Source organism: Rana temporaria, chromosome 2 (genome assembly GCF_905171775.1).
Source record: "Rana temporaria chromosome 2, aRanTem1.1, whole genome shotgun sequence".
Taxonomy (NCBI): Eukaryota; Metazoa; Chordata; class Amphibia; order Anura; family Ranidae; genus Rana; species Rana temporaria.
In genome coordinates, this window is record NC_053490.1 from 428,009,641 (window position 1) to 428,026,009 (window position 16,369).

Below are 16,369 nucleotides of genomic sequence, written 5' to 3' on the forward strand. Positions count from 1 at the left end.
CTGGTGCTAAATCTTCTTCTTTTAGAAGAAATCTCCTCCGTTATACTCCCACTATCTCCTAAAAGAAGAAGAAACAACACAAATGATAAAAGTATGATGTGTTCCTGGTGCTAAATCTTCTTCTTTTAGAAGAAATCTCCTCCGTTATATCCCCACTATCTCCTAAAAAGAAGAAGAAACAACACAAGTGATAAACATTGCTAATTCTAAGTTATGTCCCTTGTACAGATTTTTATGTTATTGATGTTAGCTAAACTTAAGCTTTAGCTCTTTAACATTTACTGTAAGCTGAAAAATTAAGTTTGGGTGGATTGATTCTTTAGACAGTGGTGACAAGCCTAATTTAGGCTTTGAGCGTTACAGAGAAAAGACAGACAACTTGCACATAGTACAACACATGCTGCTTTTTAATAAAAAAAAAAAAAAAATGGTTAATCATACAAAAACCCTAAATACCAGTGTGTACACTGTACACAATCAAATGACTTACAAGAATGAAGTTACATATATACACATACAACTGAGGATCTTATTTTTAGGGCTCTTTAAACAGTCTTGGGCCATTAACGGCATAGCTGAGAAAAGCAGAGGGGGAGGGGGAAGGGTGACAATTGTATGCTACAATGCCACTGGTACTAAAGCTTTTGAATTAGTTGCCATGCAAGACACTAAAGAATACTAAGCAGGCAAAAGAAAAGCAATTTTATTTGTAAGTAACAATTTCTTCTTGGGAGGCACTGAGTTCACTCCTCAGACGCCATCTTGGACAGGTACTCCTTGTCAATTTTAAAGAGGCGCCAACCTTCTTCAGTGGACAGATCTGATGCTCCACGTCTCTTATAGAACCTGATCGATGGCTCATTCCATTCGGCCACCAGGAAGTGCATGCTGCTACAACGGCACTTTACAGCAATCTAGGCAAAAAAAAAAAATCCATTGTGTCAATTTGTGTACACCTAGAAGATATATGGCTCAACGTAACTATACTTTATTTGGTTTCTATACAATTAAAGTTTACAAAATAGTAATTTGTGTTGCTTGAATTGTACTAGCTCAAAGAAAATCAGATTTAACTGACAACAGGATATTGCTCCTAAACTGCATGTCATTTTTTTTCAGTTTAGGCTAATTATTAATAGTTAAGGCCCCTGCCAGTTTTTTTTACTCAAAAGGGTGTCCCTTTCCCATCCTACCCCAAAAAATATGTTTTAGCTTTACATACAGTACAGTACAGTACAGGGGCGTCTGTGATTACTAACTATACAGTATACCAGTGGTCTCCAAACTGCGGCCCTTTGCTTGCTTTTATCTGGCCCTTGGGGCACGTTTTTATCCACCGATACCAACAGTGGGGCATTATTCCTCCCACTGATAACAGTGAAGGGGCACAAATCCCCTCGCTGACACCAACGATGGGGCACAATTCCTCCCAATGACAGGGAACAATTTCTCCCAATGACACCAATGATGGAGCACAATTTCTCCCAATGACACCAACAATGGGACACAATTCCTCTCAATGACACTAATGATGGGGCACAATTTATCCCAATGATAGGACACAATTCCTTTCAATTACACCAATGATGATACACAATTACTCCCAATGGAACCAATGAAGGGGTGCAATTCCTCCCCCTAACACAAATGGGGCACAATTCCTTCCACCGACACCAAAGATGGGGCATTGTTTTTTCCCCCCACAGACATTGGGACCTTTTCTACTTCCAAAGGCCACAGTTGGGCCCTCCTGAAGTCTGAAGGACAATAAACTGGCCCTTTGTTTAGAAAGTTTGGAGACCCCTGCAGTATACTTTCCCAGCTTATACAGAAGTAAAGTAAAGAAACTGACATTACGTATTAGCAGACAGTTTTTCCATTTCAGCCCTACTTGAATGTTCTGAGAAATAGCTTTAAGGCTGGGTGGAAATACCTTAAACAGGCTCATAAAAAAGAAAATGTAATATATTCTGGTTACAATATGGGGCCATTTCAGATACAAAAAGGTTTATCTGAGTTCTTTAGGAATCCAAGACAACAGTAGAACTAGTACAGTAAAACCTTGGTATAAGAGCGTTTTGCAAGACAGGCAAAATGTTTTAATAAAATTTGCCTTGATATACAAGCGATGTCTTGATATAAGAGTAGTGTCATGTCACAACTGAGTATAAAAAAGAAGAGAAGATTCTCTAAGGCCCCGTACACACGACCGAACATGTCTGCTGAAACTGGTCCGCGGCCCAGTTTCAGCAGACATGTTCGTTCGTGTGTAGGCCCGAGCGGACCATTTTCAGGCGGATCGGACAGGTTTCCAGCGGACAACTGTTTCCTGGACTTGCTTTAAAACAGTCCGCTGGAAACCTGTCCGCCCGGACATGTACGGTCGTCTGTACAGACCTACCGTACATGTCCGGCCGCCCGCCATCCCTCGCATGCGTCGAATGACTTCGACGCATGCGTGGAAGCATTTAAAAGGCAGGCCCGCCCACGTCGCCGCATCATCGACGCGGCGACAGCGCGTACACGCCCCGCGTATAGTTTACGAGCGGACTTCTGTTCGATGGTGTGTACAGCCATCGAACAGAAGTCCCCGGGCAGACATGTCCGATGAAAACGGTCCGCGGACCGGTTTCATCGGACATGTCTGCTCGTGAGTACAAGGCCTAAGTGTAGCAAGATGGTTACATTTAATGAAGGTACAACATTTAGCAACTTATTGCTTAACTTAGAGGTGCCTCTCTTCTCTTTTATATCCTGTAAAAAAAAAGTGCTTTGAATTACAAGCATGTTTCTGGAACAAATTATGCTTGCAAACCAAGGTTTTACTGTATCTATATTTCAGGGCATTTGGGCTAGACAAAAACTAATATTAATGCACTGCAAGTGGAAGACTGTCAGAGTGGGCTATAGGGTAGTTTATATTAATAAAATGTAGGTTTTGGCCATTTTTTTATGTTTTCTAGTGTAAAATGCAACTGATTATAGTATACCACTGCAAAAACAAATCATTCCTTATGTAAACCTGCCTCTAAACTGCCATTTTGAGATTTTAATTACACTCACCTGACTCAAGTGCTTGAATATATCTGACCCGATGCCTGATCCTGTGAAAAAAAAAATATCAATGTAGTTTGCCATTTGGATCTAAAACAAGTTTAGATCATAAAAGTAAAAGTTTCAAGATTAGCATTTGAAAATATCCAGTACATACCTCTGAATTCATTCATGACAAAAAAGTCTTCCAAATACAGAAGCTTTCCTATCCATGGGTCATATGTGAAGTAGTACATAGCAAACCCAACAATGTTGTATCCTGTGAAGGGAGAACACTTTTAGCAGGGATCTTAAATCCAAAAGAAAAAAAAGCATTAGCAGCTGTTGTATCATATCAATATAATTGTGTCATATATACATGTATTTGCTGTATAATGCATTCAAGACACCTGACATTATCTCATTTTAATTCCAAAATATTCAGATACTTTATGTGGTAAAACTACCACAAAGCAGCAGCAAGACAAAAAAAAAATATGCAAGTTAAGGAGCAATTTCCTTTTACACGGCAGTTCAGAAAAGTTGTCTATACGCTAACTCCTTGAAAATTATTCCATACAAAAACAGACAAAAAAGTTCTCTTTTAGTTATTGAGCATTAAATCCCAAACTGCAAAGACAGAATATAGAGAACAAAGGCAAATCCATACAGTTGACCTAAAATAAATATTGGGCCCAAATGCCAGGGAGACAAAAGGTCTACACACCAAGGAAATATATTATAGCGTTGGGTTGGCCATGGCCATCTCTAGATCAGCTTTAGTATAACAGTTGGGAACGGGTTGCTCTTGAAAATGGACACAGATGGTAAAGGAACGAATCTCTTATGGGTTGCATGGGTTTCTGATCTACCGTGTTTGTTGGTTATGGTTGAATGGAAGTCCCTGGTGGCCTTACCTCGTTTCATGCTCATCTATGTTATTGTGTAACGGATCTTTTAGTTACCTCCCCGCCCACCCATGTACACGGAAGGGCCATCCATGTACATGGCGAAGCTAGAGACTGTAACCTGAAGATTGGGGACAAATTAAAAAGAAAATGTGATTTAACAAATATTGCATCTGCTTACATACAGGGTCAATACAAGAATTGCCGCAAGGCTAGAAATGGATCATTGATTAATAAAAACACAAAACATCTTATTACCATCAATAGTCTGGTTCTCTTTTGGTACTTCAGCAACAAGACAGTGGTAGAAAGGATGTTCTCCAAAGCCATCTTCTAAAAGATCTTTAGATTAGAAGGAAAGAAAAAAAATATATATAGTTTAATAAATAGTCCACAATTAATTTCATCTTTATTATTTTCTGTTCTTTGACCCAGCCAGCAAGTATCTATATTACCATAATACTAAATAATAAAATGCTCAATAATACAAGCAGTACTGTGCTTTCCCTTTTGTTCTGCTTTACTTATCTAGGCAGTAAGTAGCCTGTCCAACATTCATTTTCTCTCTGTTAAATTTTATCTAGGCAATAAGTGTCCTGTCCATATTTAATTTTCTCTTAGTGTGCTCTGTTTTATTTAGCTAGGCAGCACTGTAAATCTCAGAAGACAAGACTGGCAAGCTGCCTATTTGTTAATGCAAAACAAGTCAGCCATTTTGTTCTACAAATAGGCAGTTTAGAGTACAGCAACCGTCATAAAAACAGGTGCCTTAAAACAATACATGAAAGGGTAAACCTTTTAATAAACACATAAAAGCAACATAAATCTTAGCCGCATACCTTTCTCAGTTAACACTACTTGGTTTTCCATTTCTTCATATTTAGCCAATTCCTAAACAAAGAAAAAAAAATTAAAATCAAGGAATGATTAATAAAGCTTTAAAGCGCTTAGATCATGAAAAAAAAAAAAGCCAAGTCATCGAGTACTAATCGTGTCCTCCTTCCATATAACACATCCATACGTAAGCAATAACGAGTCTAACAAAGAGTGGAAAGGTCAGTAAAGCTCCATCCAGCACATAAAGGGTGGCATTGTCCCCAGCCCACGTATGACTTGGCACAGGAAGAAGAGGGGATGGACAGCGTGGCTCAGACATTAGGGATCTTTGTTAACGTTAGGGAGAGGGAGGAAGAAAAGGATTTCTCTACATTCCTCGGGAAACAAGTGCATGGTTATACAAGGCAGATGGTATACTCAAGAGTATTTAGGCATCAACCGCCCGGATGTGAAACGTTTAGACCGTACGCTCTCACGAGCAGGGTCTTTCTAACCGTCTTGTATTGATTTATATTGTAACGGTACTGTCTCCCTTTATATCGTAACTGTTAGCGCTAGATAATTCCTGAATAATGATAATAAATATCCAATTCTATTACTTGAAAATTAAATAAAAAAAACAAAAAAACAACAAAAATCCCATCCTATCATTTCTCTGTAAGCGCTGTGTATTCCACCAACGGCAGTAAAGGATATTCACCTTTATAAGTCGCAAAATGTCTTTACAGTCTCCGGGTACAGCTGATCGTATGATATAATTGGCCATTTTCGTTTCTTGCTCTTTTTTCCTTTTCTGACTAGACCTCTGAATGTGAAGAGTAGTAGAAGGTGTTTCTTCATTCGCGTCCCAGGGGCTTCCGCTCCTTAGTCAGTCTGGGACCCTGACTCGGCAGAGACTCCACAAACACGCCACTGTGTTCAGTCAACTTCGATGACGAAGTGTCAACGAGCTGCAACTTTTCCTATTTATGGATGCTTAATTACCCTAACCACACCCCCCCTACCTTCTTTAACAAATGGGAGAAGGGCATTACATAACTCCTTAACAGAAAGTCTTCCTCCCTTCCCTTCTAACGTCAGAGATTCCTGGAATATGTGACTCACCATAACTCTGATATAGGCACCAGCACCACCTAGTGTCCACTATACACTAAAGAATTGATCTTAAAACAAAAGTAATGTCTCTTTTACATACAAAAAGGGCTACAGAAAAAGGGCAACATTTTGAGAAAAAAATATAATTTGCAACTTAAGATCTTAAAAGATTAATCTTTTCTAAAAAAAAAAAAACCTTCATTGTGCTTTCATGGTTGGAATAAGGTTGACCATACACTATACAATTTGATTGTACAATTTCCTTTAGATCAGTGGTTCTCAACCTCTCTAGTGCCGTGACCCCTTGATAAAATTTCCCAAGTTGTGGGGACCCCTAACAGTAAAATAATTTTCGTAGCGGGGGTTGTCAGCACCCAAGGCAAGACAAGTAATTTGCGCCCCTAATCCACGAAAATTTAGCGCTCCCTGAGTCCCCTCCAATCATACAGTATTAAAACCCCTTATGGTACATTTTAGGATGTACCACTCTATCTTCGTTCTCCTCTTTTTCCCTTTTATCTCTCTCTATCCTAATTTCTTGTTTTTTCCCCCATCCCTCTCTCTAGCCTTCTTTGTTTTTTCTCTTATTCTTTCTCTCCCTTTTTCCTTTCTTCCTCCCCCTCTTTTCCTCTCCCTTCCATCTATTCTCAATTTTAATTCCTTCTCTTACTCCTTGGTGGGGGGAAATGGGATGAGTGGCAGTATAGGGGGGGGGGGGAGTTCTGATCAGCCAACTTTGGTGCTCTTGATCAAGGTCATCTGCTGATCTGAGATCTGTAGTGGGGACTTTTAATGGCAACTCTAATCACAGGTAGTGTTACCCAGTGTGTCTCTGACTTTGTGGTGTCTCGTAGCAGTGACACCTATGCTGAAATCAGGAGATAGGGTCTCCTCCAGCCCTTCCCACTTCACAATCCTCACCAGTCAGCGGACCTCTAGTCTCTGCCCCCCAGCCATGCTGTGAAATGAATGGGTGGTTGCGAAGAGGCTGAGTGGGTGACCGTGTGCTCCAGGAACAGCCCAGCTGGGTGGCCACAGGCTCCGGAGACAGCCCTGCTGAGCAGCTGCAAGAAGGCTGGGAGAGGGGTTGCAGGCTTTCGGAACAGCCCAGGATCTAGTGACCCCTGGCAAATCATCATTTGACCCCCGAGGGGGTCCCGACCCCCAGGTTGAGAACCACTGCTTTAGATCTACCATAAACTGGATGTACTGGAAGGGCTTGCCTGGTTTCACTGCATAGATGGTTTCAATTTGTTCTAGGGCTGTTACTGATTACAATTTTTGTGTTCGATTAATCATTTTTCTTTTAAATCGATTAATCAACTAATTTCGATTAATTATAAAGCACATACATTTTTCGGATGACCACCAAATATAGTCCCCACTGTAATATCCACAGACATCTCCCCCACTGTAATAGCCACAGACATCTCCCCCACTGTAATATTCACAGACATCTCCCCCACTGTAATATCCACAGACATCTCCCCCAATGTAATATCCACAATCTCCCCCACTGTAATATCCACAGACATCTCCCCCACTGTAATATCCACAGACATCTCCCCCACTGTAATATCCACAGACATCTACCCCACTGTAATATCCACGGACATCTCCCCCACTGTAATATCCACGGACATCTCCCCACTGTAATATCCACAGACATCTCCCCCACTGTAATATCCACAGACATCTCCCCCACTGTAATATCCACAGACATCTCCCCCACTGTAATATCCACAGACATCTCCCCCACTGTAATATCCACAGACATCTCCCCCACTGTAATATCCACAGACATCTCCCCCACTGTAATATCCACGGACATCTCCCCCACTGTAATATCCACAGACATCTCCCCCACTGTAATATCCATAGACATCTCCCCACTGTAATATCCATAGACATCTCCCCACTGTAATATCCACAGACATCTCCCCCACTGTAATATCCATAGACATCTCCCCACTGTAATATCCATAGACATCTCCCCACTGTAATATCCACAGACATCTCCCCCACTGTAATATCCACAGACATCTCCCCACTGTAATATCCACAGACATCTCCCCACTGTAATATGGTCCACATCTCCCCCACTATATAGGAAGATTAGTACTTGCTTAGTCTTACCAGAGAAGCCGGCCGAACACGAGCAGTTGAGGCCGGGTGATGACGTCAGCGCGCCGCTCTAGGCTCACCTAGGCCGCCGCCGGGTGGACCAAGATGGCTGCCTCTCCGGGAGCTAGGCCAAAGCCGCGGCCTTTCCTATGGCCGAAGCAGCAGCCGAACTCTGCGGATCACGTGGTGTGCAGATCCGCATATGGTGACCCGTTCGGATCACAGATCATTCACTACTAGTAGCGATCAAGAAAATTAACGATTAATCAAGGAATTAATCTTTAACTACCACAGCCCTAATTTGTTCTTATGACATCGTTTTGATCAGAGAACAAACAAATAGGCCTGGACAGCAGCACTCCGAGGCAACACCTTTATTGAGTTAAAATCCAATGTATAGCAGTCAGTCCATTCAGTACAGAACTGGGGGGATACAAACGGCTGACATGTTTTACACCTTGATTTGGTGCTTAGTCATAGCTAGTGACATCGTTTTGATAAAGGAGATCATACAGAGATTGTAAACCAGGTTACTAAAAAATGTTATGTTTACAATTTCAAAAGCAGTGTTTAGGATATTTCAAATCTGCAGCTTTCATGAAAATAATCCTTGGTGATCCGGCAATGAATAACCTTGTGTGGCACTTCTTGTTATAATGTGACAACGTTCTGTCCCCGTCTCCAAACTGTTCTCCTGTGTTGTCACCCTGCCACCGGGGCTTCTGATATTTAAAAAGCCTATTACACACGCATAGTACACTTGTGTCATCAACAGGAAACCAAGCCTGAGAAATGGTATGCAGCCATTACTGGAGCACAAGCACATGTAGATAGGAAGGTGCTGCGAAGAGGCTGCAGGAGATCAGCAGCAAACATATATATATAATAAAAATCATACCATTAGGGCTTAGTTACATGGATGTGGAGTCTGCGTTGAGGAGCTGTGCACTTGTCTTTGCACATCTGTCAATCTCAGCGTTTGTGACTGCTCCATTGGCTAACATAGGTTGCTTCCTTGCAGCTCGATGTTGCTCTGGGTGCATAAACAAATGGTTCTTGCACACTGTACAGGCCTATGTGCCCATGTAAATAAACCCTTATTATGGTCTACTGTAACTTTTTTTACTCTCTGCAAAATTCTTGGTAGTAGGGCTATGAATTCCGCTCCATCTTTTAACAGAAAGAGGAACACAGAGATATAAGAAACCAGTGTTTTTAGGTCCCCACATCATTGCTGTGGCTAAGGCTGTCCACTGAATCAGCCAGCTGTTCCAAAACAGATACTGGGGGCCGGCCCATGGTTGAGTCTGAGCCATCTGGAAGGGTGCTCCTGGTGAGGATGGGTGGCTACGCTTGTTCTGGTCTTTTTGCCGAGTTCTAGTCTGGCCTTCTGGCTGGCCGGTGTAAGTGCTGTCCCTGTCAGAGATCTGGTAGGAGGAGCTGGTACTGCCCTCAGAGTAGACAGGGTAATAACCATGCAAATCCGCCGGGTTGACGGAGGGTCTGGAGGGGCTAGTATTGGCGGAGGCTGCTAACTGGAGCGGCAGTTCTCCCCAAGAAAACCTTGAAGGGCTCTCTAGCTGGCAGGGGTGGAGGGCTGCACTGGCCGGTCGGGGGGGTCGGATATGGAACGAAAAGCCTATGGTGCATGTGTGGCAGTGGCAGTCCAGGGGTATCTGAAGATCACTGTGTGTGAGGGACACATTGATTTAAGATACCACAGTCACTGCACCAGCTACACGCTTTTTTTAGCACCTGCCTCCTGGGCCGGGCCTTTTGGCTAGGACCGGAGGAATTTTTTATTCCTGGCCGGAGGGCCTGGTAATTGTTGAACACAATGACCACTCCTTTCACTCTCCTCTTCACTATCGCAGAAGGGCGGAAGCCGCCTGGAAAAGAAGCCCTGCAGAGGATAACCTCATCATCTACAAGGCAATAACAACACGATATCATAAAGAAATCTTCAAAGCCAAGAAACATCATTTTTCTATGGCGATTAACAGCGCCCTAAACCGCCCCCGCAAACTCTTCAAGATGGTCACCCAGACCATGAATCCAGGATGTCTTGAAGTCCCCAACTCAGACACCCAAGAGTTCTGTAATGAACTATCGGATTTCTTCATCAACAAAATTGAAAGAATCCGGGAAAGCATCTTGCAAAACAATACCCCCCTCAACCCCACCGTCAATCAACCACAAAACACCCACAGAAACGCTCTACAATCAACAAAGTTCACTCTGGAACCGATCTCCATCGATACCACAAAAAATATCATTGGTGCTTTGCGGAACAGCACATCGCCCAATGATATCATCCCCACCAAACTGCTGAAGGAATGTGCCGACATCCTGGCACCACCCATCACACAGCTTATAAACCAGTCATTTAAGGAAGGCACAGTGCCATCCCTGTTGAAAGAGGGCACAATCCAGCCCATCTTGAAAAAACCTAACCTGGATCCCAAGGACCCAACTCACCGCCGTCCCATAACAGGCCTAAATGTTCTCTCCAAGATAATGGAGAAAGTAGTGGTACAACAGCTGCAACAGCATCTAGATACCCACAATCTACTGGATCCATTACAATCAGGCTTCCGTCCCGGACACGGGACAGAAACGGCCTTACTCAAAATATGGGACGATGCCCTCGAGGCCGCAGACGAAGGAGAATCTTGTCTCCTGGTTCTGCTGGACCTAAGCGCAGCCTTTGACACGGTAGACCACAAACTGTTACTGATGCGACTAGCCAAGGTAGCAGAAGTCGCAGAAGGTGATTTACCATGGTTTTCTTCCTTTCTTGAAAACCGATCACAAACAGTTAAATTGGGTTCTTTCACGTCGGAAAAGCGCACGGTGTCATGTGGAGTCCCCCAAGGATCCCCCCTGTCACCGGTGCTTTTCAACATCTATCTTCGCCCTCTCTTTGATATTATCAGTAGCCAAGAACTACTCTTATGCAGACGATACGCAACTGTATTTTCGCATCTGCAACAAAAAGGATCATCATCCCAGTTTAGAGAAATGTCTCTCTTTGATAGAAAACTGGATGACAAAGAGTTATCTTAAACTCAACAGTTCAAAAACAGAACTCCTTATGTTTCACGCCAGCCGAAAGAGTCAACTGGCAACAACCTGGACACCCCCGCCCATTCTGGGCCAAATCATCACCCCTAGCTCCAAAGCCAAAAGTCTCGGGGTCATCTTCGACACCTTCATGACAATGGACGCACAAATAGGGTCAGTAGTCAGCGGAGCGCACCATCTGTTGCGCCTACTACGCAGACTTATTCCATTTATCCCCAAAGAAGACGTACCAGTCGTGGTGGGAACAATCGTGAATTCCAGACTGGACTATGCTAACGCCCTGTACCTGGGACTCCCAAAGTACCAAATCTCCCGTCTGCAAGTCGTTCAGAATACGGCCGCCAGACTGGTGACTGGGAAAAAAAAATGGGAATCAATCTCACCTTCGTTGAGAACCCTTCACTGGCTGCCAGTAAAAGACAGAATTGCATTTAAAGCACTCTGCCTGACACATAAGTGCATCCATGGGAAGGCTCCGCAATATCTTTGCGACAAGATAGAACCTCACAATTCGAATCGCGTTCTGCGATCCACCGACTAAAATCTGGTCAGGGTACCAAAAACCAAATACAAGTCCAAAGGAGAAAGAAGGTTTGCTTTTCAGGGTCCTAGACTATGGAACGCTTTACCAACGAGCATTCGGTTGGAGGAAAACCACCTGACTTTCAGAAGACAGATCAAAACTCTGCTCTTTTGATGTCATGAGACACGAACAACTAGCGCCCAGAAGTGATTCAGTTCGCATGCGCCGCGCTTTATAAGTTTTTCATTCATTCATTCATTCACTATCCCTTTCCCCCACTTTATTTAATTTAAGCCTATGTTTGTCACGTTTTAGTCTTATTTTTGTTTGTGCACGTTTTGTTCACTGTGAGATTATTAGGGTGCCGGTCCTCGGGTCAGCCCTGAACGTCTTGGGAGTAGGTGGACATGGCCTTCTGGCTTAGTTCACTTTCTCTCATGGGGTCTCCCTTCGGGGGAGCCCCACCTAGTACTGGGAGGGTTCTGTTTCGGCAGTCCCTCCGAGGAAGTTGGGTCCGTGTCGGCTTTGGTTGCTCGGACCACAGTACCTCAGTCCCCGTCTGGAGCCTAACGCCCCGGGGGATCAGGGTTTGGGTCCCTCTTCACAGGAGGACCACTTGACGTTGCACCCGTCTGCACGTTTTTGTGAACACTCTTTATGTGTGTGCACATTTTTTCTGCACCGGGTGGAGTTTTTGGGTGTGTTCACACGCCATAGGCTTTTTAAAAAAAAAAAGAAAGCTGTTCCAAAAAAACAAAAACAAACGTATTTCTCCATCTATCAATCCATCTATGGCTAGCATTAGAAAGTTTATTAATCGTAATGGTAAACAGAACCCTGAATCCTGTTAGGGCTGAAAAGCCAGGGATACAATTACTTTGTATATGTAAAAGGAGAAGAGGAAACAGTTGCTACTCTCAGTTTACAAGTCATTACTACAATAAAGGGCCATAACAAAGGACTGGGTGGAGTTCTTTGTTCTCCAAACTATTGCAAATGGCATACACCTCTGCCAGGAGGAAATTTATTTTAGCAAATAATCTCATGGCTCCGGAATAATGTAGGGTTTGCTTGGTTTAAAGCGTAAGGAGCACAAATGTTATATTTCAGGGGTGCAATCCCCCTTCTTCACACAATTCCAGTGTACAAATGAACACAATTAAAGGAGATGTAAACCCAATGCCTAAAATGTCATATACACTTTATCGTGTTCATTTAAAGTGATTGTAAAGTATTTTTTTTTTTCATTTTGGATAGTATAGTGAGGGTTATACCCCTGTCAATTTTTTTTTTTTTGCCATCTGTGTCCCATTGTGGAGATATCACTTCACTTCCTGTCCCATAGCCAAACAGGAAGTGAGAGGAAATCCCTGTAAATCAAAAGAATTCCTTGGGGACCCCCAGGTCACCAGAAGTAGCATTTCCATTGGAAGATTTCCCCTCTATTACTTTTCTATAGGGACATCCCAAAATGTGGGTAATTTCTTTTACATTCACTTTCAATGATATTGGTAAACAGGACAAATAGAGAGGGTGGGTCGATTAAGGCTCGATTCACACTAATGCGTTTTCTGGTGCATTTTGCATTTTGCAGAAATGCAGGGAAATTTTTTAACATGGGTTCCTAAGGAACATGTTCACATCAATGCATTTTTGTGCCTCTGCCTTTTTGGAAAGGGTTGGGGACTTTTCTTTTTTGCATGTAATAGACTTCAATAGACCCGCATCCAAAACGCAAGTACTGCGATTTTAACACCATTTTGCCGCGATTTGCATTTTGTCTTTACACTGTATATAGCTGGTTGCTAAGGAGGGGTCCGGAAGCTGGCCGCAGCATCCTTAACAACCGATGAGTTAACAGCTGTCAGCAGGCCTCCCTCTGAATGTAAAAAAAAATTGCCTGCTTAGAAAATAATCAAGACAAAAAACAGTGTGCCCCCCCCCCCCCAGGTCCATACCAGGCCCTTGGGTCTAGTATGGATTTGGAGGGGACCTCCCATGCCAAAATAAAAAAAAATAGCACCCCCCCCCCAAATCCATACCAGACCCTTATCTGAGCATGCAGCACGGCAGGTCAGGAAAGGGAGGGGACGAGCAAGCGCCCCTTCCCCTCCTGAACCATACCAGACCGCATGCCCTCAACATTGGGGGATGGGTGCTTTGGGGCAGGGCCACCCCCCCTCCCCAAAACACCTTACCCCCATGTTGATAAGGACAAGGGCCTCTTCCCGACAACCCTTGCCCAATGGTTGTCAGGGTCTGCGGGCGGGGGCTTATCGGAAACTGGAAGCCCCCTCTTCTTCTTTGGTGTTCTTCTTCGTCTGCCACCGCTCCCGCCGACGACCCTCCTCCGATGCTGCGTCCCGCTGATCTGCCTGCGCCAATGTCAAACATTTCTTAAATAACGATGGGGGTGTGACAATCGGATTACGTCACTCAGAGGCCACGCCCCCTATGACAACACCCCCTGGGGCATGATGGGTCCGTGACGTCACAAGGGGGCATGGCCTCCAGATAATGTAATCTGATTGTCACGCCCCATCGTTATTTAAAAAATGCTTGACATCGGCGCAGAGAGATCAGCGGGACGCATTGAAGGAGGGCACTCGGGCATAGAGAATGATTTTCCGCTATTTTCACAACACAGTGCCTCCCAGCCAATCAGGGGGCTGGCAGGGCTGGTCACCCTAGGCGAAACCTCATTTTGCTGCCCCCCTTGGCTCCACCCCCCTTTGCCCTGCCCATGTATAACCCACCTTTTTAATGAAGTGCCCATCAAATGCAGCCTCACCATCGTCGATCAAATGCAGCCTCACCAGCGCCCATCAAATGCAGCCTACCAGCACCCATCAATGTAGCCTACCAGCGGCCATCAATAAATGTTTGTTTGCTTCCATTTATTCGGGAGAAGGGACACAGACACAGTCCTCCATCGCCGCTGTGCCTCTGACACTATGTGTGAATGGAGCGGTGGCTGTCTGCTGATGCTGAGACTTAGGTGCTTGCTGCAGAGAGAAGGGAGTAGGAACACCAGTGGCCGGGCGCCCTAGGCAGCAGTGCACCCTAGGTGGCTTTTTAGTTTGCCTAGTGATAGCACCGGCCCTGGAGGCAGATCAGTGAGACCTGTTTCCTGAATGGCCAAAGCAACAGGCGATCCTATTGCATGCCCAGCGCTTTGGCAGAAGAGGAGACACACAGAGAAGGAAGCTGGAGGATCGGACTCCTTCACCGCTGCTGCCCGCACTAATGCTGTTCTATACAGAGCTTTTTTTCTCAGAAAATAGGTACAGGAACTCAACCACGACCCTGTTTAGATTTCACAAACAGTAGAAAGGTCTTAAAGGGGCATTAAATACCAGGATTGCATTACATACAGAGTGCAGAGTTCTGGGGGTTACACACAGAGTGCAGAGCTGTCACTTGTAAACACAAAAACCAGACTTCTGTGTTTTACAAGTGATTGTGGTGAGCAGGCACCAAAGGGTCTGAGCCAAAGGTGGCGGAACTGGGTTCCCCCAAGTTCCCCCTGAAAAAAAGCCCTGGTTCTATATATCATGATCTGTGATGCTGCTCTATATACCCTGATTTATGATGCTGCTCTATATACCCTGATCTGTAAGGATGGTCTATATACTGTACACTGATCTGTGATGATAATCTTTATACCCTGATCTGTGATGCTGATCTATATACCCTGATCTGTGATGCTGATCTATATACCCTGATCTGTGATGCTGATCTATATACCCTGATCTGTGATGCTGATCTATATACCCTGATCTGTGATGCTGATCTATATACCCTGATCTGTGATGCTGAGCTATATACAGAACTTTGTCCTGTGATGCTGATCTATATACCGTATCTGCATACCTCCCAACATTTTGAGATTGTAATGAGGGACACCAACTAGCACATGTATGCAGGGCTTTTTTTTTACTGCTACTATTCCTTTATATTGGCTTTTAAAATGTACAAATGCAGCAATTTAGAAATTGGATTAAATGTTTAGCACTGGGAAACACTTTTTTAAAGATAAAAAGTACATTTTATATACAACTATATAGATCAGACCAAAATAAGGGACAAATGAGAAGGAAAGAGGGATAGAGGGACATTGCTCCAAATCAGGGACAGTCCCTTTAAATCAGGGACAGTTGGGAGCTATGTATATGTAATGCTGATCTATATACTGCATTTGTTGACCTTAGAGCTTTGTTATTGGGTTTAATACAAGGAGACTGATATCATTATGTGAGATTTTGTATTCTTTTGGAAAATCGTGACGCGATGGATGCGACCGTCGGAAGCCTCTCGGAAGACTGTCAATCAAGAAGGAACGCCCGCTCCCGAAGACCCATACCCGGAAGAGACGGAAGAAGATGCATCTCGAAAACGGTAAGTACTGCTCATATTTTAAAACAAATAGCCGATTCCCCTAGACCAAACGAGCAGGAATCTAAGGGGAAATTTTTTTTTTTTAATAAATGGGTGAACTCCCGCTTTAAAGAAAAGTAAAATTCAGGTTAACATTAGTCAGCCAGGACCTGTGTAAGTACCCAGGACTTGGTTGAAACAGTTTAAAGGAAACAGTCAGGAACACTATGCAAACAACAAAAGCAATAGGTAACAATATGTACAGATTAAATAGACTCCCCAATAACTCTTGGTGTGTGTGGGATTATGTGGCTTAAGGGGAACCCCAGGCCGGGCCTACGATGCTTCTAGTACACACCCAGTGAAATTATCTCAATACCCGTGGTGT

The 16,369-nt window shown here is 43.8% G+C and overlaps 1 protein-coding gene across 1 annotated transcript; it reads right to left on the bottom strand.

Annotated features, from left to right (window-relative positions):
* Window positions 1-384: 384 nt before the first annotated feature.
* On the bottom strand, window positions 385-5,731 carry SAT1 (spermidine/spermine N1-acetyltransferase 1). Its single transcript, XM_040338265.1, has 6 exons — window positions 5,479-5,731; window positions 4,781-4,832; window positions 4,200-4,283; window positions 3,212-3,313; window positions 3,064-3,104; window positions 385-914 (listed from the first exon to the last, which is right to left on the bottom strand). The coding sequence occupies exons 1-6, from the start codon at window positions 5,542-5,544 to the stop codon at window positions 744-746; spliced, it is 516 nt and encodes a 171-aa protein (XP_040194199.1). The 5' UTR covers window positions 5,545-5,731; the 3' UTR covers window positions 385-743.
* Window positions 5,732-16,369: the final 10,638 nt, after the last annotated feature.